This window comes from Rhamphochromis sp. 'chilingali', assembly GCF_963969265.1.
Source record: "Rhamphochromis sp. 'chilingali' genome assembly, chromosome: 2".
Lineage (NCBI taxonomy): Eukaryota > Metazoa > Chordata > Actinopteri > Cichliformes > Cichlidae > Rhamphochromis > Rhamphochromis sp. 'chilingali'.
Window position 1 is genome coordinate 61,555,575 of NC_137930.1, and position 24,977 is coordinate 61,580,551.

The window sequence follows — 24,977 nt, forward strand, 5'->3', positions numbered from 1 at the left end:
TCTAAACTAATTCCTTTGATCAGCTTGTGAATGCTGGAAATAATTTTGGGCTTCAGTTCTTGCTTTAAATTACCACAGCTTGATAGAAAATCACTTTCTCGCTCTAGTTCAAGATTAATTAGCCCTAATCACGGGGGCTTTCCAGTGGAGATTTTATATGAAGGCCCAATGCATCTTTGTCACAAGCAATCTTTGTTAATTATATCCAAACTGCTGATTAAATTTTTCCCCTTGTCTCCTTTATAACCATCAAGCAGGCATCAGTCTATTAGTTACATGCTGTTACTAACAGCGTACACTAGATGGGCTAGTTGTTGCTTTTATTTTCCTATGCTGAGCTGTTAATATTAGGATATATTATTTATGTAGCCGTTTCTTTAATGAAACAGACACATTTCTGACAGATTAACTACAATCACAGACTTACTGATCACTGTGCCAAAGATAGCCTAGTATATTTGTAATGGAAGCTGTTTTCTGTAGTATATTCTGTATGTTTTTAAGGCAATAAAAGCCATTAGTAATTTAATTAAATATTGTAGTTTTGTTTATGGATTATGAATGTGAAAAGGTTCAAGATTTGGAAATTAGAAATATCTATAAACTATATGCGCAGCACATCAGTTTCATGCTCCGTGTTGAAACTATGTTAAACTGCATCGTTCTTTTTAAAGAAATACATTTAAATATAAATTGTCCCCTTTTTATGGATTCTTAGTGATTTTGGGAGCATACACAGCTTAAAAATTCAAGGGAACACTCAATCACAGTATAATTTGCTCATATGCTATATTTATACATATATTCATATTTTATTCCCCCCCCCTTTATTTTTTTATTCTAATTGTTATTATTATTATTATTTATTGCAACTGGAAACTGAATTTCCTGGAGGAATCCATCCATCTATCTATCTGTTCTGAGTCTTGGACTTTCTAGTTCAGTTTATTGTAATATTCTTTGTGATCCCTGGTTTGTTTAATGTTTATACTTACATTGTGTATTCTTTGATATATTTAGCTTTGTTCCTGGTTCACAGTTGTTTTAGAATTTGGTTTTTCCATCAGCCACATCCTGTCTGCATTTGGATAGTGACACAAAGTCAGTTAAACTTCAGTCTATCCAGTTGAGAAGAAACCACCGACAGGTACATTGCTGAAGCAAAAACAAGACAACCCTCAAAAAGGAAGTGGCTCAGCAGATGACGAGGTACTCATTTCTCTCTGCTTCAGGGGTATGGAGAGAAATGGGCCTCGAAAGGGTTGCAAATGTATAGGATATGATCCACAAGGGTAAACAAAGATTTACAAATGTGTACAATGATTTGTGTGTGCGTTAATCCACACGCTATACAAAGCAGTTTCTCCACGTAAAACTATTTTACAAATGCGTACATTCAAACCTGAATAAATACTGATCATTTACGCATAATTTATTACGTTCAGTTCACGAATCCGATCATTTTGACTTTCGAAAACCTTTCTGTGCGTACAAACGTCTAAAACTAAACGTAGCATCTCCCCCTCGCTTTAAAACCTTAAATACGTGTGCACGAATCGCCTGACACACACAGATCACGTGGGGTAAATTTATCGCTGCAAGCTTCACAAAGACGCACAAATGTAAGATGCATTCACGTCCCAGTGTAAAGCTTGGACATCTGGGTTTCCACTACATACGTTCGTTTCCCTTTCTACGGAACGGAACGGAACAGCTCGTAACCCTTTTACTAGAAAACACAGATTTACCAATTACAGAAACTACACAGTAGCCTGCCACATCCTGAAATGTTCAGGATTATTCATTAAGCTAACATGTTAGACTGCTTTCATTAGAGGATGGTAAGATTAACATCAAAGTGATATTCCACTTGACCTGAAACATATCTTCAAAATATACAGATTAGTAAGCATACTCACTCCAGAGGATGATCTGCAGTAATGTACAGTAATGGTGTCCCCCCCCCCCCCCATCTGCAGCAGAGTGCTCACTTTTCCCAGCAGAAGTCCATAAGATTATTTAAACCATATAGTAACCTTTTATAGGCTACTGTGTAGTGTCTGTTTGTGTTTGGATGTGCACATTTGTAAAATAGTTTTATGTGGTCAAATTACTTTGTATTTGTGTCTGGATTGAAGCAGGTCCTCGTGAGCCCTCAGAAGTTATACACAAATCATTGTAGAGATTTGTAAATCTTAGTTTACACTTGTGTATAATATTGAATGCATTTGCAACCCTTTTGAGGCAAATTTCTCTCCATACAGCGGCAGGCATGCCTGGGGGGGGGGGACATGGGGTGCCACCAGCCCCCCTGAAATTTGATATGCAATTTCAAAACAAGGTTTTCTAAATATAGAGATAAGATAAGACTATTTATCCCACAACGGGGAAGTTTTTGCATCACCTCAGCTCAAGTACAGATATATGAAGGAAATACAAAAATACAATTAAGTACATTTCAATATACAATCTGGGTGCCATTAAGCCACTTTAGCAGGATTCTAACTTTGACTTATGTAAAAAGTCTAAATACTTAAACAAAAAAAACAAAAACAAAACAAACAACAAAAAAAACTATCACAGGATGTTGTTTAATTTTTTTCCCCACTTTTCACCTAATAAATCTGCAATAGGACACCGGGCTGCATATGAGCTTATTTAACTGCATGTGCTTCCCCCTCCTTCATTCTGGAAAACTCAAATAATATCGGGTTAACGATTTAAAACTCTTACACATGTAATTTACAATGTAAATGAGAAAAAAAAAAAAAAAAAGAAAGAAAGAAAAAAAACCCCCAAAAAACCAGCCAGAGTGCGTTTTGTTTATTTCCCCCCCTTGGGTTTAAAACCTTAAACAATGATCAAAACAGTTTGAGATAAACCATCTGTTATGGCTTTTTAAGGTCTACATTTCTCAAAAGCATTTAAAAATGCTTCTTACCTTTCATAAAATAACACACGCACACAAAAAAAACAGGAGGCAAACATGTTTTTTTTGCATAAGTTGCCATGGTTTCAACATAGCAACCCTTTTATTAGCAAAATCATGGAGATTAGTCCACTAAAGTCCCCATCTCATGGAAACAGAGCTGAGGAGGAGGGGGGGGGGGCATGTAACTTTAAACCTTCACAGATCATAATGAGTAACAGTGCACTTGTAACCAAATCAACTGTGTCTATGCACTGAACACATATCTACATATGGTCCTACTGTCTGCTACAAGGCCACCATTGGCATCCTCTTTTCAAAGCTTCCCTTTCCTTCATGGTTCAATCGGGAATGTTTGTAGCAGCGCATCGACAAGGTGCACTTTTTGATTCGTGAGGAGCTCCTTTTTGGTCTCTTAGAAAAATAAAACTTTGAAAGAGGATGACAAGTAGAGGAATAAAGTCCCTTTGTTTTATATTGTGCACACACACACACACACACACACACACACACACACACACACACACACACACACACACACACACACACACACACACGCCCTCGCTCGTATCACCCATGCAAACCACACATCAGTTTCCACACAGCTCTCACAGTATGTCAGCATCAGAGTGAATTGGTCTTGCTTGTTTTATACAAGGAGGCAAAAATATGTATATATAACAGTGAAGTGGCCAGAATTATTAAAAAAAACAAACATAGTATGAATTGAAGGGACTCGAGAAGAGTTAAATGGTGGCATCTAAATAAACAAGTGAACAATGAAGAAGAAACACTGCAACTAAGGCATGCAAGGCACGAGCAACTACAAAAAAGAAAATGTGATGCACAGACAAAAAAAGAAAAAGCAAAGGCCCCCCTTTTTACATAAAAATAAGGTAAAAGAAGCACATTTTAAAAAATAGAGGAAAAAAATCCCTGGCCATAGACAGTTGTACAAATATTTTACACAAAATGTTTTCTCTACATACCATTTTTAAACTTTTAGAGATGAACATAAGTTAATAAGGGGTTAAAAGTGACATCAGTCCAAGCTTCTTCCACTCCTCTTGAATAAAGTCACTCATTAAACCGGACACCAAGCTGCCTGAACAGGGGGGGAAAAAAACAAACAAACAAACCAAAACCTGGTTAGAGGAGAAAATGTGGCAGAAAATATGGCGGCCTGTTCACAGACAAAACATGACACGTCACCTTTTAGAAAAGACCACAGTCCTTCAGGTTGTTCTTGATGATAACGTCAGTGACGGCATCGAACACAAACTGCACGTTCTTGGTGTCGGTGGCGCAGGTGAAATGGGTGTAGATCTCCTTGGTGTCCTTTCTCTTGTTTAGGTCCTCAAACTGGCACTGGACGTATGCTGCGGCCTCCTCGTAGGTGTTGGCGCCTATGAAGTGGGTGGGGATAAAGAGGAAATGGAAATAGAAGGAGAAATGAGATCTAAAGCCTGTTCCGTCTTTCCACTGCCATCATATATATATAAAAAAAAAAATGCATAGATGCACTTATTTTTCAGTTTCTCATCAACTGAATATGACTGTGCGCATTTTTAGAGTTCTACTTAAAACTATAAAACTTAACGCCCTGTGAAAGTTGTTCCTTTGCTGACCTCCAGTCGTTTCACTCTGCAGTGACGTACAGGTTGAGTGTCAGTGTTGTGTGGTTCAATGTTCAACAGGCACCTGTCCTGAGCTCAGTCTCAAATAAACAGCATGCACTACCCGGCCGTGAAGGCCGTTAAATAGCAGTTCCAGCCTGGTGTCAAGCTGCAATTTAATTATGCTTTCCAAAAATGCCGCTCCAGTGTCAATTCGGATTTATTGTTGCCCTTGTTTTTCTCCAACCTGGCTGCAGAATATTTACTTCTCGGCTGACTTTGTTTATAATTTGACATTTATTCAAGCAAGGGTTTCACCTGACAGGTTACAGAGAATAACAGAAGGGCAAAAGCATGTTTTACCATAACGCTAATTCCAAAAGGAAGTGCAGATCTCACAAGCCCACATTTAATTTTGTTCAAAACATAGAAACAGATGAGATAAAACTAGGATCACTCCAAGTTTGATTGCAGCAACATGTCTTGAATAAGTTAGGACAGGGTAACAAAAGGCAGGGGAAAACAAACAAACAAAACCACAAAAAAAACAACAAACAAACCCAAAAACCAAACATCTGAATTACAATTTTGCTAACAATTCAATCACTTTGGTGATTGGGTATTTAAAAAAAAAAAAAAGAAGAAAAAAAAAAAAAGGCAGTCTTAGAGAGAGGTCTTCTAAAAGTCCTGACAACTTTACAAGCAAGAGTGGCCCACAGATAAGCTGTACAATGCCTCCATCTGACAGCAGAGCTCCCTGCAGGCAGACAGGTCATCCTTAGACTGGAGAGGACAGCATATGTGCTACCTCTGTTGGACCGCAAGTCCTGCTTAAGCAGTTAATCCGGGAGATCCCGGGAGTTCCCTGGAGTTCCCTGGCACTGTCTCACAAGTCACAATTACAGATAAGTGGGCTGGCAACAGTGTGGCTGACTTCACAAAGGCAGATAAAACTATACAGCAAGTAAAATACCAACAGGTAAGACACAATACTGAAAGTATGATGTGTTTAACTGAAAGTGAAAGTGGCACAGTTGCTGCAGGCAAATCAGCGATTACGTGTGTGAGAGGAAAGACGCTGGATACTAGTTTAGTATTAACAGCACTGTATGTGTGAGGGCTTTAGCTGTTTTGGTCAGTAAAATGGGAAATCTGTTATATTTTAATAAAAGTCTTGCATATTTGAAGAAAAGGAGGAAGGCAAACTGTGTGAGTTAACACACAGCTCTATCAATAAAACACAGGAGAACCTGATGGATTATAATCGAGTGCTCAATCAGATTAATGTTTAACTGGGTGTTTGTCTTAGTTTTTATTCTTTCAGCTGCAGCCTCTGTGGTGTTTAACATTCTGAGTGTAACATGCGAATATTAAAAACAGAATCCAAACGTGGGCTTAAAGCTACAATAGGTGAAAAATTTGATTTAAAATACAAAAGGCAGCCTACAAATATTTATGCTTATGGAACAATAATATTATTAACATTAAATAAATTATTTGCAGAATTTATAAAGACTTTAGTCCCTCATAGTCTCAGTACAAAGGCATCTAAGGAATCTTCCAGAAATGACAACAATTATTCGGAGGACTGACTGGTCAGTAGGTGGTGATTTCATACATGTCCATCTCTAATATGGTTCACAGCATCAGTTACCATGGCAATGCACCCAGTACAGTGGTCTGATGAAGAGCAGGTGTGCTTGAAATGTCATACACTACATGCAATAAGGAAACTGATTTAAATACAGGAAACTCAGCGTTAACACTCAATTTAACTGGATAAGCCAAAGTCCCGCTTCACAGTACAGGCATCTGGTCTCCTCAGTACCCAGACATTTACACACTGTTAGAAGAAGAGGTGATGCCACACAGTAGTAAACATGCCTTGTCCCAGCTTTTTTGAGATGTGCCTTCAAATTTAAAATAAGCCAGTATATTTCCTCAAATAATAACTGTTCGCAGTTTTAGAAGTTCACGAGATTTGAAAATCGCTGCATTCTGCTTTCATTCGTATTTTACACAGCCCCCTTTAAAAAAAAGGAAGTTGTACTTTAAGCTTATGGTTGTTACTTAAAATTTCTTACTTAAAAGTCAATACTGAGGTCAAAATGAACAACATCTGGCTTTATGAATTGAAAAACTTTTGCTTAGTATCACAGCTGAGTGTGATTTTTTTTTTTTTTTTTAAAGTTAACGTGAGTTATCAGTGTGTAAAATAAGGAAGTAAACGGCCACCACAAAGTAATGAGAAGTGTGACACCAATATTACTGAACTGGTTCTAAAAATTCAATCTTTACCAGCAGAAATAAAACACGACAAACCCCACATCTATTTTAGGCACAGAAATGGTCCCTTGAGTGAGTGTACCACATTTGGAAACCATAAAATGTCCTTTCACAATAAATACAACGTGACCCGGCGAGCCTCCTAGGGAAGAAAAGGTTAAAACTTATCTTCTACTGAATCTCTGGATCCTTACGTCACATCGATATAAATAGATGATGACAGCATGATGTTACAGATATGGTGTTCGAGTGTAGATTCAAACCAAAATCATGGCTATTTAATCTGTATCTGTGAACCTGACAAAAATGCATTGTTTAAACATGAAGCAGCCCACACAGCTCCAGAGCAGAGCAGTGGGATAAAACATCTGTCTCATCTACAGGGCCTGCCACACCTTTGTGTAGCTACAAAACAAGTTAGGCTCTAAAAGCAATAATCACAGGATGCTGACAGTATAAAGGAATCCAAATATGACTTAGTCATGCTACACAAAAACAACAGTTTAAATAAGGTTAAATTTTTCTACACATCATTACAAATCCACGATTAAAAGCCCAAATCCTGCATACATAGTTGGGTTTAATGATTTATATACCCCGCCAACACACAAAGGACATTATTTGCATGTATAAAGCACCAGCTCTGCATGTCAGTGTTTGTTTATATGACTCACCTGCGTACTCAGGGAAGCAGATTGTAAGGGGGCTCTTTTTGATCTTCTCCTCAAACAAGTCCTTTTTGTTGAGGAAGAGGATGATGGAGGTCTCTGTAAACCACTTGTTGTTGCAGATGGAGTCAAACAGCTTCATGCTCTCGTGCATTCGATTCTGAGCGGGAGGAGAAGTGCACAGTGATTACCGATCAGAGACGTACTAGTGGGCAGAGTGTGCCGGGGTCAGACAACTCTTACCATTTCCTCGTCCTCAGCCAGCACTAAGTCGTAGTCACTCAAAGCCACGCAGAAGATGATGGCAGTGACACCCTCAAAACAATGAATCCACTTCTTCCTCTCTGATCTCTGTCCACCAACATCAAACATTCTGAGATCACAGAAAGATATTGTTAAATAAATGCAACTCTCACACACTCACATGATCTGGGTGATGACATTTTCACACAAACACACGCAAATCTTTCAGAATGTGTAAAATACTGTGGACAGCTGTCAGAGCTTTTAAAAGCCGCTTTTTCAGTTAGTTTTCAAGAGTATGAAGCTACTGTGTTCTTGCATTCAGTGTGATATTAGGTGACGAGACTACATGCTGGCCGACCACTCGTAGCTTTTCATTTTTTCATGAACAAGGCATCAACTACTAGTGGTTGCCTCACATAGGAACAGCAGGACATCTTCTATCAAAGTGCAAACTCCTGAATTTGCTGATTCTGATCCTTGCAATATGCGCTCTCTCTCTTACTTTTAAATATAGATTTATGCATAAATGTTAGCTGGTGGCTGGGTCTCCATGTGTTTATTTTAAAACATGACAAGCAACACATTTCAGCTTTTTCTGAAACTATAACAATGCAAATGAGAGACCTTTGACACTAAATGATTTTATGAGCTATGAAAATGAGGAAAGAATTGATGGCTATAAGAAAGCCATAAACCATTACCTACTACATGTCACATTTTGGTTCTTGGAGGCACTCCTGTCACAGTGTTTGGTCTAAATTGTTTAGAAAACTTCAGATGCACTAATACTATCTTTTTTTAAAGCCATGAGCCATTTTGGCTTCTAAAGGTTAACAGTCATAAATGAAAAATAAAGGCAGGCATATGTGAGTCAGTGTAGACTTTACATGGAGCACCACGAGACACTGCTGTGTTTAAACAAAACTAAAACAATGATGGTGGCTATACTCACTTGAAGTGCAAATCCTTGAAAGTGAAGTGTGTTTCCACAATACCGGTAGTTTTGACTCTAGTCCTCAGCACATCCTGCTGGGTTGGAACGTAAGCACTGTTGGATATCCTGTCCAGGTCATTTAGGTAACTTTGGAAAGAGAAAAATCAACAAGAGAAAGAAAGATTGGCAACAAGCTAAAGCACTGACGTAAGAGCGGGAGTTATTCTTCCAAGGACAGTCCCCTGCTGTTTGAAGTATGCGTGTCCGTGCATCCTACTCACTATGCTGCAGAGTCGTTGAGCTGGTACTCTCGGGAGCGGCTGAAGCAGGCTTGAACTCCTCCATCTTTCCACAGCCGCTGGATGACCCCAGCCAGTTCACTGGTCATGAAGCCCTCTTCTGCTGAGCCCGCCAGGACGAACAGCTGCCGCGCGTCATCCTAAAGACACAGAGACACTTAACTGAAAACAGCCTAAAGAAGGTTAACTCATTATCAAATAGAAACAAAGATTTACTAGATTTGTTTTGCTAATTTTTTTCTATATTTAGAAAGATCACAATTCATCTATTGTCGTTACTCCTTAGCCGAACGGGCCGTGCAAACTAAAGTGATAAATTAATAATTAATTAACTGTGTTTTTCCCAGTCTTTCACCTGTTATACTTTACATAAAATTAGATTTCAAAAGGGGCACAGTGTCTAAACGCCAGAGGCAAAAACCTTGATATTTGAGAGAGCATAAAATCAGAAAAGAAAGGCTTCAGGATTAAACTTGGTCACGATGAGAGAGCCAGGCCAGTCACGCAGACACAATGACTAGCTCTTTCATTATGCCAAGAGGGGAAAAAAAGAAAAAGGAAAGGAGAAAAAAAAAAGAAAAAAAAGGAGAAACAGATTTGCAAAAAGAAACAGGAGTCTGTTTAAAAAAAATCTGCCAAACAGGATATTAATAAACTAGACTTGTGAAAACAGAAATAAAACAATGGCCACGACGTCTCCAGTGAGAGAGAAAAACAGAAATGTTGCCTGTTTATTATAAATCAGGCAATAATAATTTTGTACACTGGATTTATTACATGGACTTTGCACATCTTCTACTTAAATTTCCTGAACTCCCCTCTCCCACCCCACTGTCCTGGTCATAATCTTTAAATATTTCTTAATCTCCATAGATAGCTGGGATATATTCTTATTTTTAAATGTTTTAAATGTGATATTAAGCACAGACCTAGTTTTTTAATCCTTTTTTTTCTCTAGAAGGTTGCAATGCAAAGAACCCTGCCCATAAGGCAAATGACTAAGCCGCTGTTACCACAGACAATCTGTGAGGTTGTCTGGATGCTGTGTTTTCTGTCACTTACTGCTCTGGCTTGATCAGCAAAGTCAATCTTGAGGCGTCCCATGGCTCTGATGATGGCAATAATGGACTGGATGGTGTTGCTGTAGACCACAGCCTTGTACTGCTTACACTCCTCCTCTGAGTAGCCTGCTTCGTGGATGATCCTGAAACACAAAGAGAGAACATTAGCAGGCGTGCCACAGTTAATTCTAATTTCATACAATAAGTACAAACAATGGGATTCAATCTGTTCTTTAAATGCTGGTAAACTGGTTGATAGTTAACATATCAAAATAGATTATAAAATGTATAAATAATGGTCCATTTCATGTTAGAGATTGCTATTAAAATCTGCAACAAGGCCAAACAAGCAATCAACTGCTTTAGAAATCCAGGAGATACAAGTAAATGCTGCTGCTCATCTGGAGTCACGTTTGCTCTAGCTCTGTTTTAGGTCTCTCCCAGCTCCCGAGGGAAATGTCTGGCTCATTAGTTGCCTAATACTCCACCATGTTCTCCAGCTAAGTGAACCTGGTGGCTGCTTTTTTTGTTTTAATAGAAATGACACAATGAACCAACCTAGTGGAGGAGCCTTCTCAGTTAAACAATGGGCTGAAAGTTGGTACCAAAGCTCTGTCAAACAGACTTAAAAATATATAGAGTTATACTTTTACTGATCACTTGTATAATTTGAATGATTAACCGTACTTATTAAAATCAAATTCTAATTCAAGCTCTTATGCCTCTATTTTCTTTAGTGTTTATTCTTAGACTATTTTTAGAGTAGTACCGCATCATTTCCAGTTGAAAATAATCCTTATTTATTTTTCGATGAGATATGATGCAGGTTCTCAGATCATCTTAAGCATTGTAGCTCCTCCCCCTATGAGGACATTTATCTCTGACTGGCTGCTCCTCACAAACTGAAGGTCTAAACGACAGGTATGTGGGGCTTATGTATTCACAGCCAGAGTGGTGTGCTTGAGATGAAAATATTAGGAATACCCATTCTGACATCATACAGAGCCAAGAGCAGAATAAATATCTTAAACTGCGTGTCTGGAGCAGTCTGAAGCCTGAGCTTCTGGCAGCATATATGACAGATATTAAGTAAAATAAAAACAGAACAACTTTCAATTGTTTTTTGAGTAAGCCTCTACTCAATTACTTTTTACTGAATGTTTTTGGGGGAATTAAAAATAATTAACTATGGGACAATCTGGTTAATGACTTGCTGCTTTTTATGTATTTTTTTTAAGGTTTTATGTTTAAGTTTATGGTCAAAAAAAGGCTTCTTAGATTTGCTACACCTGCATTCCCTTACAGTGTAGAAAAACAAAGGTGTATCATTTAAACTGCACTTATTTTAAAAAAAGAAGTCTCAGATATTTAAATCTAGAGTTAAAACATCTTTGCCCTGAAAGAATGGGGAATAATTTAGAGAGTAGATTATTTCTTCTTCTTCAGATTTGACTGTGTGTGTCTCTCCTGTTGTAGAACAGGGGTGGGCAATCTCAGTCCACGAGGGCCGGTGTCCCTGCAGGTTTTAGATCTCATCTTGGGTCAACACTACCGAATCACATGATTAGTTCGTTACCAGGTCTCTGGAGAACTTCAGGACATGTTGAGAAGCAAATTCAGCCATTTAAATCAGCTGTGTTGGTTCGAGGACATCTAAAACCTGCAGGGACACCGGCCCTCGTGGACTGAGATTGCCCACCCCTGTTGTAGAATGAGGATGACATGCCCATTAAAATAGAACATTTTTTGTTGCCTGTGCGGGAAGGAAATGGTTGTGCTCCACATATTGCCTATTCACCACATGGTGTATTTTATACTGTATGTTTAACATTAAAAAGAACAAATATTTCCATCACAAACAAAAACTGAGTGTCATGTGATAATTTCTAATTATCACAGTTGCGTTAGATAATCCATACTCTTAATGCATCATAAGGGAATTCACTGAGATTGGCACTGGTATACTGTGATCACCCTTTTTAATAAAAAAATACATCAAGTATCTTAGTGCTTGATGTATTCTAAACTGTATTACTGATTCATTCATGCTTACTTCATCTGTTTAACAATGGTACTCTTCCCAGACTCCCCAGCACCTGAAACACAGAACAGAAGTTAGAGAAAATTACAGCAATTGTGTTAATTATTTCAAAACAGAAGCGGGTACAGTTCAAACCTACAAAATTACATTAAATGCCAACCAGTGTGAAATAAACACGCATAGTTTACCTTTAAATACCAAACTGCATGATTCATTTCGAGTATCTGTGCAGCCCTACATTTAAAACACTAAGATAAGTTAATGGTGCCAGACTAGCTTCTGTTAAATGCACTTTTTTCAAGTTTTAAGTGAGTTCTGCCTGTGGTGTATGAACACCCACAGCGGTGTCTGAGGTCAGATTTAGCTGAGTCACAAAGCGCAATTGGATTAATTAATTGGATCGTCTCGTCAATGAGATTATAGACAGCTTAAACTTCCTTGTGTAAGAAATTCATCCCATACCAGCTTGGCAGGACTCTGAACTGCATCTCCAATGATTTATGTATGACTACAACACTACAGTATATAAGGCAGCGTGATACCACTACTGCCTTTTAGGTGACACATATCAAAATATAAGAAAAATACAATGCTGTTTCATTTCACATAAAGCTCAACAACTCCATCTGAGATTAAGGCATGTTTTAAGATGAGCACACAACATTTTAATTAGCTTACCCCTCCCGGGACTTTTAGTTCCCCAGTGGCTGGAGAGATTTGCCACTTCATCATCCCATATGAAAACAGCAACACACAATAGAGCTACCAGTACTGAAAACATCACTTAAATTTAATTTGCAAACACGCTTGCGCCTGACTGAGCTGCTGAAATTGAAGGGATAATAGAAACCAATTATGACAAAAACTGGTGGAGTAAAATGGTTAATGTTTTGCCACAGAGACGAGATGACAGGGAAAACAAAATACACACTTATAAAATGCAGATATCTCTGCAGTTTTTGCACCTATGCAGCTTTTTCTGTCATTTGTTTGCAAAAATAATGCTACACAAAAATAAAAACCTGTCTCATATTTGCATTTAAGCTGCTTGCAAAAACTCTACAATTAAGACAGCCCTCCCACTCAAAGCAGTGATTGCAAGAGCCTGTCATTTGCGATTACTGTATTATTGCATACATCCCCAGCGGGGAAGCATTACAGAGCAGCAAACTGCAGTGAGAACATATCAGTCTCCCTCAGAGACGTGAACATTACACCAGATATTCAACGTCACAAATGTGGATGTAAAACATCTTTGTGTTTAAACAGATTAGCCAGACCATTAGATGATGAATCCACAAACCAAACTTGCATCTCATGCAGGTGGTTGTGGGAATCGTGACAGGTAAAAGCACCATGAAAATTCAAATAAGGTTTCATCTCAAATGACGCACAGGCTTGACAACAGGACGTATGGGGTTGTGAAGCCATGCTGGAGAATAGCTGGTGCCACAGCCCTGCTTGAGCAGAGATTAGCTGCGAGATGCAGAATAAGACTGCATTTTCAAAAACAGCTTGCAGACTGCATGGCTGTGGCAGGCATCCCATTAGCACGCACTAACCGTTTCTGTCGTGCGTGCATTACTGTCAGCCCGGCTGCATAGGTTGCTATGCAACCTCTACCCCATCTATCCATGCTGAGATAGGCGAGAGTGGTCATGTAATGGGAAGAATGGAGAGGTGTGGCAGCTTTCCTTAAAACTGTGAAATAATCCTGGAGAAATGTGACATGCGGTTATGTTAACTGGAAGCTTATCTATGGTTTACATCCCATAATTTGAAAGCTGGGCCATAACATTTTTTAAGCAGCATTAGTAGTTTAAGTATGCAATTTTCTGAACATATTTGCATGGTAGGCCAACATATTCAAATGGCAGCACTAATGCTCCCCCACCCCCGACACAGCATTTGGATAATGCAGTTTTGGATGACATAAGAGCAAGTCATACAGAGATACAAACAGGTATAGATACAGAGGGTTTAAATTGTGTGTACAACGCTTCAGAAGAGCAAACATGTCTCGCAGGAGGGGGGGGGGGGGGGGGGGGCGTATTATTCGAGACCTGTTGAATAGTGGAGCTCGCACATACTTTAATGCTGTTCCAACAGATAACAACTTTAACACTGCTCACAAGTGTTAGTTTCAAATATTTGCTGGATAGTACAGATAACCGATCTAAGGGCACGTCTACTTTCTTTTTTATTTACGTCACGAAGAAACAGGAAGGGAGCTAGCTAGCTATTGTACTTTAAGCCATATTAAAAGATGTGCTATTAGTCGGAGTCACGAAAGACAGCAACACAGACACTTGATTACAGAAAGTTATTGATGCTTTCTGACGGCTAACAAATCCAAGCTAGCACCGAGGCGTTACACTAGCTAAGCAGCTAATTGCTTAGTTAAATTAGCTTACCGACTTACCGCTGGGTATTAGCGGTTTGCTTCTGTGGAAGCAACTAATCAGTGTGCTCTTATCTAGTGTTAGTTAACAGCACAGTTACAATTAGAGGTAATTCAACAAGGGATAAAAGATAGGAACTCCACTAGCTCAAACTTTTTTTAGCTAACACCACCGTAACATTCAAATAAAGCCCCGACATTTCCCCACCTTTGCCTCTGTTGCTTCATAGGCTGGGTAAAACTTGAATTTTAGCAGCTACAAAAACTTATTTAAACCTTTATCGGGTTGTTTTTACGCCTGGGCAACCAGAGTCCCACAGAAACACACAGACCCAGTCCCCGTCCCTCCCTCGGTCCGTCCATCTTTCTCTCACCAAGCAGGAGCAGCTTGACCTCCCGGGCAGCCTTTTCACCGTCGTCTCGCAGATTCCTGTCGATCATCTTGCTCCGCTCCTGCGCCGCCTTGTCGTCCGTGCTCAGCGTACACCCCATCTTTGTCTGTTCCTCAACGGACCTCCGAATAAATACAATAAACGCACACGAAAACACAACTTTTGACTACGACTGCAACGACATGCAAAGGCTACCGAGTTAGCATCCAGTGGGGAGGAGGAGGAGAAGGAGGAGGGGGCAGTCTGTCTAACAGTTAAGAGTCAAACACGCCCTAACCTCGCACTCAAGCTCCGGATTTATCAGCCGAGGCTTCTCAGATATCGTTAAAAAGCAAAGTGTCGCGTTTCTGATATCTTCGTCTAGGGTTTAAATTAGTCGACTGGTCAAGCAGGTGGAGTCAGTCACATTAAAGCAAAACAGACGGCACCATCTGCGGAGCAGTCCGAAAAACGTTCGCTTCCTGTGTTCCGCTCACATACCTGCAAACTACGCATGCGCGAAACGCAACAAGCTTCTTCTTTTAAAAAGCAGAAAGCTTATTTTTGGGAAGTGACCACTGTGGGAAAAGAAAGAAAACCACGAGACACAGAGTCAAAACTCGAAAGCATTCACGCTTTATTGCTTAACAGTTTAACAATTTTGAAACGTTCCCTAAGTGAGTTTAAATTCAGATTACACAAAATTAATTCAACACGTACTAAGGCAAAATGTGAATTTACAGATTTTATTGCTAATTTGCTTAATTATTATTATCGTGGCTCAAGAGTTGGGAGTTCGCCTTGTAATCGGAAGGTTGCCGGTTCGAGCCCCGGCTTGGACAGTCTCGGTCGTTGTGTCCTTGGGCAAGACACTTCACCCGTTGCCTACTGGTGGTGGTCAGAGGGCCCGGTGGCGCCAGTGTCCGGCAGCCTCGCCTCTGTCAGTGCGCCCCAGGGTGGCTGTGGCTACATTGTAGCTTGCCATCACCAGTGTGTGAATGTGTGTGTGAATGGGTGGATGACAGGTTGTGTAAAGCGCTTTGGGGTCCTTAGGGACTAGAAAAGCGCTATACAAATACAGGCCATTTACCATTTATTTAGATAAAGAAAACAAAAAACGTTTATTTAGAATTAGAAAAGTAGAAATATAAATTACAGTGGTACATTTGTGGTTATCTGTCTACACTTATCATGGTTATGCATGTCATGGCAATTTCGGGATTTCTTTGAATTTTTCTTTTTCCATGTTGTACAGCAGACATTTTTAATGACTTAAATTTTTTTCTAATCCATACAGGTTCAAAATTATACATAGAGGCTCAAATAAATGCTTATACACTCACTTAAATCTTTCAATAAGTGGTGCTAAAGGTTAAAATGTGTCTTATTTGTGCTTATGACTGAATACAGCTGTTATTTCCTCTTGCAGCATAAAAAGGATTTGCCTGACAACACTAATTGGACACAATAGCAGATTTAAACAAGTCACAAAAGTCTCTAGGAGCCATTTCCAGACAACTGCAGATCCTAACATCATCAGTTCAAACAACTGTACATAAGTACAAGATGTTCAGATGTGTTACCACTTTGCCAAAGTCTGGAAAAAGACAAACTGTCACCCTCACATGAGAGGAAATGGGTTAGGATGTTCAAGTACAACTTAGGAACCACCATGTCTCAAGCCTGCCATGAACTGGAGACTGCTGAAAAACCAGGGTCACTGGTCACAGCGAAGCAAGTTTTACATCACTGTGAACTGAGAGAAACCCCTGCTCCAAAATCAGAACCTTAAAGTTTAACTAACATTTGCAGTTGCCCACACGGACAAGCCAAATTCCTTCTGGGCAAAAGTACTATGGTTAGTTAGACAAGTATTGAGCTATTTGGCCACAATGATGCATGTTCAGAGAAGTAAAGGTGAGCTTTGCAAACCTAAGAACACTGTGGCATCTTTCAAGCATGACGGTGGTAGCATTGTATTCTGGGGTTGTTTCGCTGCCAGTGGTACTAGTACAATGCACTTAAATGGCCTAACAAAGAAGGACGACTACATCTTAGTTCTTCAAATTTACCTCAAATCAACATTCGGGGATTAAAACTCAGACACAAATGGGAGTTGCAAGAGGACAGTGTTCCCAAACCATCAGTGTATGGTGGGGTGGGGTGGGGGGAAGCTGCTCCTGCTTGGTGAGATCTGTCTTATTTAGACAGATCTCTGTCTAAATAAATAAATAAATCTGGGTAAAATCCCAGATGATTAAACACGCAACTAGAAAGCAAATCAGCAGCCCATTTATGCAAGATAATTCATAATTTTATTGGGGGGGTTATATTGGTTGGGTCTGACTATTGGGGGGGGGGGGGGGGGGGGGGGTAGGGTTTCCAGGGGGGTGTCATAACCCCCCTGGAAGTTACGCCCCTGTCCCAAATGCACACAAAAAACTGGTTTTGGAATGGATAAAGTAGGCTAAAAGTGTGGTATGTGCAAAGAAACAAACCAGTTTAAATGAATTCTACCAATTCTGGTAGCAGAGGAATGATCAAATAGCCATCTAGGATTATGGCAGAAGCTTGTTGATCGTGTTTGGTGCAAGATGCAAACGCTAAAGGACATTCATCCAGATCTAAAGTGTATGGAATTATATTAGCCTGTTTGTGTATTTTTGACCATGTGGATTAGGGAAAACTCAAATTTCACTTCTTGTTTTTTTGAAGTCATTAAAGATGTCTCTTCTACAATCATTCCACGCTGGAAAAGTAACTGTTTAAAGATTACAAATAGCTCCAAATTACCATGAAATTCATGCCTATGATGAGTGTATGTGAATTTTTTTATACCAGCTGTAGCTCAACCATTTTTATTGCAAATAGAGTGCAAATATTTCAGTTAAAAAATGTCAAAATAACGACTAAAATTTGGTTAGGAAACATGTTTTGCTAGATAAATCTTAACATTTCTGCATATTGTATGCCACGAGGACTCTGTATGACGAGTATCTCGGTAATGTTCAAGCAGCTGCTCTTCATTCATGCAGTGTTCTTGAGGCATGTTGGTCATGTTGCTAGGATCCAGAGTAGGTGCAATGTAGAGTTTGCAGACATTTGGATGCACTCTTAGTGAGGTCACACTCATCTGTGACCTGACTGTTGATAACAGACTCTCCCATGACCTTGTGCATTTTTCATGAGCAAGGATAAACAACTTATAAATAAACGTCCTCTGAGTGTGACATCCACAATATCTTTGCACGAATTTGATAGCATGCTTACAATAACATTTCTTAATTTGAATTACTATCAAATGAAACTAGCAAATACTAATTTACTAACACAAAGAACTTCACGTTGTATTATGAAGTGAAATATGTTCTTAGAAATGAATTCATGCATTTACACTGCTGACAGAAAAGCTCTTGATTTCATGTCAGGTCTTAAAAAAGAGAAGCTGGAGAGTTTTTCTGGTATGTTGCAAACATCTGTAGTGTCTGAAAATCACATGATAATTTAGGCAAATCAGCTGCAATTAGGTGGCACTTGTTTGTTTTGTGGAACTATGCAACGTAGAAGTGTTTGTGTGTGAGAGAGCGCAGAATAATTCACACTTTGCCTGTGATGTCGGGGCTGTTTTGCATTGCAAGCCTCTGTTCGTGAGTTCTGGACATTCAGTAACATGTTTGCATATGAAGCTTGTGAGAAAAAAAGCTGTGACATGCTTTTAATGTAGAAAAGTTTGCTCATTTTGAGTATTTCACATATAGATTTTTGCCTTTCATAAACTTTTGTCCATATAATTTCTATTATCAGTTGTATTCCTTAGAGATCATTTTCACCACGAATATTTTGACTGGTCATGATAGGGAACCCACAGGTATATTACTCGTGGGTAGGTCCTGGATTTGTGCATCGTGGTTTATGGTCATGGCCCTTTAGGACGCTTAATCAAATTGAATTATCACACGTGAGCCTTCCCTACTCTGCATGTCAAAATGAAAAAGGTCTACAGTGAAAAATGTCAAATCTATTTATAAAGACTACAGTCTTTTCTTCCAACATAAAAACAACATTTCAAAAACCTAAAAACACAATATATGAATTCCTCCTACTAGTTTCTATAGGTCTTACAGGTGATAAAGGCGGAGACAGTCGATGACAGTCTGAAGTATTTCTGAATAACCAGCATTTGAATTGTGAATGCGATTTGATTTCGCCATAAATAAGTTAGAAATTATTGGGACAATGGGACAATCATTGGGACACCGTCAGGCCTCTTGTGCGGCTGTCAGGTGGTGAATGGATAAGCTTAGGTCCACAAATGAGGGCTACACCCTGTGGTTGACCTCTCCCAATGACCACATCCAAGAATTCAAATGAGTGTTGTGACCAAAGCACCTGAAATCTGTGCAGCTAAAAAAAAAGGGGAAAAAAGTAGAGTATGAAAACAGGATTTTAGTCGTGTTTAGGAGTTTATTTTATGGGCCATTATTTTGAATTTAATAATTTGAAACACGCATAGACCTGTGAATACGGAGGGCGATGAAATCAAAATCCTGCTCTCCTAATGTCAGCTCGACCTTTCGTGAACCATTGTACGCGTAATCATTTTGTTTATACACAGGATGGGACAGGGTACAGATGTGGTTAGAATTCATATCCTCAATTTACATGTGATTTCCTTGGGAGATGGCTATGTCATGCAAACTAGCACCATCATTTTTTCAGTCTACACTAAGTAATCATGGAAAGATTCCCCTTTTGCATGTACAATGTGCAAAAATCAACAGGAAAACCCCCCGGTTTTAATAATCGTCAGAAAACATATGTCAGGCTCTCAGAGGAGGGTGTGGCATGTTTTTTCTTCCTGTCAGTGTAACTCGCGAGAAACAGGAAGTCTTTGAACTTTTTAAACTGAGTGCAAAGTGAGCGTGTCAGCACGTTCACTTTGCTCCATAGAGATCAGGGACTCTGAGGGAGACTATTATTGTGTTTGCATGCGTATATGTGTTAAATGGGTTTCTGTGTTTTTGCACAAAGAGCCTTAAATATCAAGAATAAATGGCAAAATAATCACTAACTACCTAATGTACTGGTGACAACATCGGATTGCATTGGTATTATGTAAACACCACAAGCTTTTCATTGGCAGTCATAAATCTGCATGTGGTGGTACAACCCCCCCGCACACACACAACCAAAGAAAGACCCTCACCTCTTGCTAACCACATTATTAACCCCATAATTGTGCCACAGAATAGGAGGAAGTCGTGAATTAGTTTTGTGAAAGTTTCAATCACAAACCCAAGACACCATAACAAACTTAAATGTTCAAATATTTCTGGTTTTGCTCTGTGTGTTATGACTTTGCTGACAATTTGGGGCAATCGTGGCTCAAGAGTTGGCAGTTCACCTTATCATCAGAAGGTTACCAGTTCGAGCCCCGGCTCGGACAGTCTCGGTCGTTGTGTCCTTGGGCAAGACACTTCACCTACCGCGTACTGGTGATGGCCAGAGGGGCCAATGGCGCGATATGGCAGCCTCGCTTCTGTCAGTCTGCCCCAGGGCAGCTGTGGCTACAACTGTAGCTTGCCTCCACCAGTGTGTGAGAGTGAATGAATAGTGGAATTGTAAAGTGCTTTAAGGGTCTCAAAAAGCGCTATACAAATGCAATCTATTATTATTATTAAAAGGTGAAGCATGGTTCACCCACTTCTACATGATAGTCATCTGCAGATCAAGAAGGCAGAGGGGGCAGAACCAGGAGTTGCTGGCCCTCCACAATCAGCCCTCCAGGTGGCACCAGAGTCAAGAAACAACTCATCAGCAGGAGCTCAGAACTGGTGAGTGTTTAAATAGAAAGAAAAACTTTCATCTGTGTTTTTATGAAGATTACTCAGGATCACTTAGAAAGTTGTTTGTCACACATACACACACAACAAATGGGAGAACGTTTGATGATGAAGTTGAGCATCCACAACACCAATTGCAAAAACATTAGAACACTGTTTAAAATGGAAATAATACAACGATTTACAAGTCTCATAAACCCATTTTATTCACAGTAGAACAAAGGAAACATCAAATGTTTAAACTGAGATTTTCTTTACGACCCAATGAAAAATATCAGCTCATTTTGATATTTGATGACAGCAACAAAACAAAAGTTGAGGCGTGGCAACAAAAGACTGGACAGGTAGGTGATACAAAAAAGAAACAACTGGAGGAAGATTCTGCAGCTAATTGTGTTATAATGGCAACAGGTCAGTAAGATGACTGGTTATAGAAAGAGTTTCTGTTAGAGAGAAAGAGTTTTTCAGAAGAAAAGATGGGTAGATGTTCACCAACCCTCAAAGAATTTCCAAATAATGCTCCTTAATGAATTATCTCATTATCTGCAGTACATACTAATGTCAAACATTTCAGAAAATGCGTGTGCAAGGGTTAAAACCCCAAATCAATATTGGATGCCTTTGATTGTTCCAGAAATCACTGTATTTGAACAAAGTTCACCGTGCCATCTACAAATACAGTTTAAGCCTCTGTCATATAATGAAGAAGCAATATGTGAACTTGATCCAAAAACACTGCTGTCTTCTTTGGGCCAAAGTTCATTTATAATGGACTGAGGCAATGTGGAAATTGTTCTTTGGTCATATGAATCATAATTTTAAATATGTTTTTAGAAAACGTGGATGCTGTGTCCTCTAAACTAAAGAGTAGAGAGACCATCCGCCTTTTATCAGTGCTTAGCTCAAAGCCTGCATCTCTGATGACATGGGGGTGTATTAGTGGCCATGGAACTGGCAATTTACACACCTGGAAAGGCACCATTGGTGCCTGAAAGGTATATACAGGTTTTGGATCAAATTACAGTCTCATTCAGACAGTGTCTTTTTCAGGCCTTGCATATTTCAGCAAGAAAATGCTAAACTGCCTACTGGAGCTATTAGAACCTGACCTGCCTGGAGTCAAGACCTTTTACCAACTGATAACACTTGGGCCATCCTGAAATAAAAAAACACGACAAAGAAGATCCAGGACTGTTGACAGTTATTATCCTACATCACACAAAAATAGGACCGCATTCCTCTCCCAGAAGTCCAGCAGCTGGTCTCCTCAGTGCCCAGATGTTTACAGGCTAAAAGAAGAGGGGATGCACATACACAGTGGTAAACATGGCCCTGTCAGCAGCTTTGAGTCGTGTTTACACCATCAAATTCACAGGCACCGTATTTTTTCTTAAAATTGTACATTTTCTCCTTTTAAACATTTGGTATGTTTCGTATTTTCTAATGTGAATAAAATATGGGATTTGTACAGGACCTCTTCTACACGTTGAAGGTAAAAACACTTCTACAAAGGATACACCTATGCATCCTCAATTACAGCTCCTCTGGCAAGCCTCGTCACTCCTCTGTCCTCTTGATGCATTTTAGGAACTGACACATCCTCAAATATGAAAGTTTCCTTTCCAGTTCACAGGCAGGAGGCCAAAGCAGACATGGGAGGCACAAATTTGAGAAATAACAAAGGTTTAAGGAGGCCAGCGGATATGATGAGGGGAGTAAAACAAGAACAAGACACATAAGTTGACAAAGACACAGGAAAATGGAGGACAAAAGCACATGATGACAAGATAGCGGGAAGTAAACCACAGGGAACACAAGAATACAAGAATAAAATCAAAGCAGAAACCAAATCTCAACAACAGGACAGTGACAGACTTTAATGTTGGAATAAGTCAACAGCAGCTGTGAGCATGGAGCCAGAATATTCCCATCATTCATTTGATATATTCTGTGTTTACATGCTGCTGACACGTTGGAAGTTCTGAACTGATATTTATCTGAGAAGTTTCTGCTTCTCTTGCTACAATAACAGTGTCACAGTGCAAAGCCTTCAGAAGATATTTCCAGAATTCTCAAACAAGAAACAAGAAACAATAAAAGGCTTTTGTACAATAAGAGTCACATGCTCCTCCATCGTGACCCCCAAAAAATTCTATAGCCAGAAGAGAAATCTCTGCGGTAAAACCGAATGACACATGTGATTCTAAATATTAAATATTGCTGTTGTTTTGTTTCTTTTCTAGTCTCACACAAAATAATCATGGGCACGTGTTTGAGGGATCTGATCGTACTTTGAGGAGACAGGGAAGAGCTCCTAAATTCATGAAGCATTTATTTGTTTTAGGACATCTTGTGTGTAGCTGTTTGTCTGTCCCATTAGCTGATGGTAAAGAACAAGATATGCAATCCAGCACTAATTTATGTACAGGTCATATCAGTGCCAGCGCTTGACAATAATCCAAGTGGCCCAAATCTCAACTGTGCCCAAACGCACTGATGAATTATAGCCTTTCTTTAATGAATCAGCAGAGGAGATTAGAAAGTCACGATTTGCTCGGGGCTTGGTGAAGACTTACAGTAAATGTCCGCGGATCATGATGAACATTATGCTATTAGCACACGAGGCAGCATGCAATTAACCAGAGATCACGAGTCCGTTCGACTTTTAAAACATACGTTCTGCATCTTTGCTATGAGCGGAATGCAGTAGGAAATGCATGGTATTGTGTGTGACCCTTCTCCATTCAAATAGCTGCTGGGGCTCCAAGTAGATGACCTCGTTTCCCTGCTGTCTCAGAGCTTTTCGTCATATTGTGAGGAGGCGAGGAGAGAGAGGAGCCTCATTGTTTTCTGTTCTTTCACTGCATGCATGAGTGGTTCATAGCAAGGTTCACATTTTTAGAAGTTTGGGAACTGGCAAGAGAAGGGAGAGCGAGAGGACAATGTATGTAGCTTTTATCACACATGCTGTTACGTAATAATATATATCATATACCCTAAAGCAGCAGATCCACTATGGTTTCTTTCTGTCCTCCTTTCATACATGTATACTTCATGAAAGAATATTGGGCGTTTGAATGAAGACACAGACAAACAAGAATACTGGAATATGTACAAATGGTTACTATATACAGTAAAATACACCAATATTTCTATTTATTAATTTATTTTTATTTAATGTGTATGTACAGGCATTGATGTGTTAATTAGTTTCATCTCTGTCTTCTTTCCCACCTGTGTCTGCTTCCCTTGATTACCTCATGCATGTATTTAAGGCTTCAGTACTTATTGTGTCATATTGTTGCTGTTTTCTTTGTGCTCTGTTTAAACCCCCTTCCCACTTTTTAAAAAAAATATGTATGGAATACGTTTTCAGCTGCCTGTTGGATTTTCTGCTGCACCCAAACAAAGGTTCATTTCCTGTTTATTAAGGTTGAGTTCAAGTCTGTGTTTCAGGTCCAAATTAACCACACGCCAGGATAGTTTTGCCCAGTGTTAGGGAAAAAGATCAATACCTCCCTATTGTCTCCATTTTAATAAAGTGACACAACTGCTCCATGAGTTGACGTCACAATAAATTCACCTCATTGGAACGATGCGCTGTGCATAAACCTCAGTGAACTGAAGTGCAAAGAAGAGTGGACCAAAATTCCTCCACTGTGATTGGAGAGGCTAATAAAGTCATCCAGAAAACCACTAATTCAAGTCATTAGTGCTTAAGGCAGTTCTACCATGTACTTGGGGGTGCTTAGTTTTTCTCAGGACTGAACGTTAGATCCTCTTAGTTAAAAACAGATGAACACGTAGCTAAAGTTAGCCCAGTTCTAGTCCAAGATGCCCCAACAGAACAATGTTCCAAGCGTATGTAAATGTGCCAAGTCTTTACAAACACATTCACATCAACCACTCCATATCAGTATAGAGCATTATTTTTTTCCCTGTTGAGATCTGGTGTGTTCGTTTACGTTTTTGAGCTGCACATGTGTGAAAGTGTTGTCTTCTTATGTATTGTTCTCCAAGTCCAGCTTTTCAATAAATGTCTATCAGCTGTTTTCAACTACATGTAGTTTCTGATCATTAGTTGATATTGTCAAGTTAGCATTTGATGATAGCTCAAATTTTTTTCAATGTAAATTACATTAAATGCCACCTTTTTCACTCACTGTGTTTATACACTGCTCTGCTTTTGATTATTAGTTATTTTTTACTTCTGTCTCTCTTCCACAACATGTCTTTGTCCTGTCTACCTCACCTAACCCCAAACGGTCGCAGCAGATGGCTG

The 24,977-nt window shown here is 39.4% G+C and overlaps 1 protein-coding gene across 2 annotated transcripts; it reads right to left on the reverse strand.

Moving 5' to 3' along the window:
- Positions 1 to 3,561: 3,561 nt before the first annotated feature.
- Positions 3,562 to 15,358, reverse strand: LOC308392796 (guanine nucleotide-binding protein G(i) subunit alpha-1). 2 transcript variants are annotated; one of them, XM_080876047.1, is made up of 9 exons: positions 14,856 to 15,358; positions 12,093 to 12,135; positions 10,041 to 10,182; positions 8,961 to 9,118; positions 8,698 to 8,826; positions 7,743 to 7,872; positions 7,506 to 7,659; positions 4,142 to 4,335; positions 3,562 to 4,030 (listed from the first exon to the last, which is right to left on the reverse strand). In XM_080876047.1, the coding sequence occupies exons 1-8, from the start codon at positions 14,971 to 14,973 to the stop codon at positions 4,145 to 4,147; spliced, it is 1,065 nt and encodes a 354-aa protein (XP_080732173.1). In that variant the 5' UTR covers positions 14,974 to 15,358; the 3' UTR covers positions 3,562 to 4,030; positions 4,142 to 4,144. The 2 variants fall into 2 exon arrangements, with proteins under 2 accessions (XP_080732173.1, XP_080732172.1); XM_080876046.1 differs by having other exon boundaries at positions 3,562 to 4,034.
- Between the last annotated feature and the right edge of the window lie 9,619 nt (positions 15,359 to 24,977).

Coding starts and splice junctions, on each gene's coding strand:
- LOC308392796 (XM_080876047.1), bottom strand. CDS start 14,973: ATGGGGTGTACGCTGAGCACGGACGACAAGGCGGCGCAGGAGCGGAGC. Junction 8,827..8,960: donor CTCAACGACTCTGCAGCATA/GTGAGTAGGATG, acceptor CTCTTTCCAAAG/TTACCTAAATGACCTGGACA. Junction 7,660..7,742: donor TGGCTGAGGACGAGGAAATG/GTAAGAGTTGTC, acceptor CCTCCCGCTCAG/AATCGAATGCACGAGAGCAT.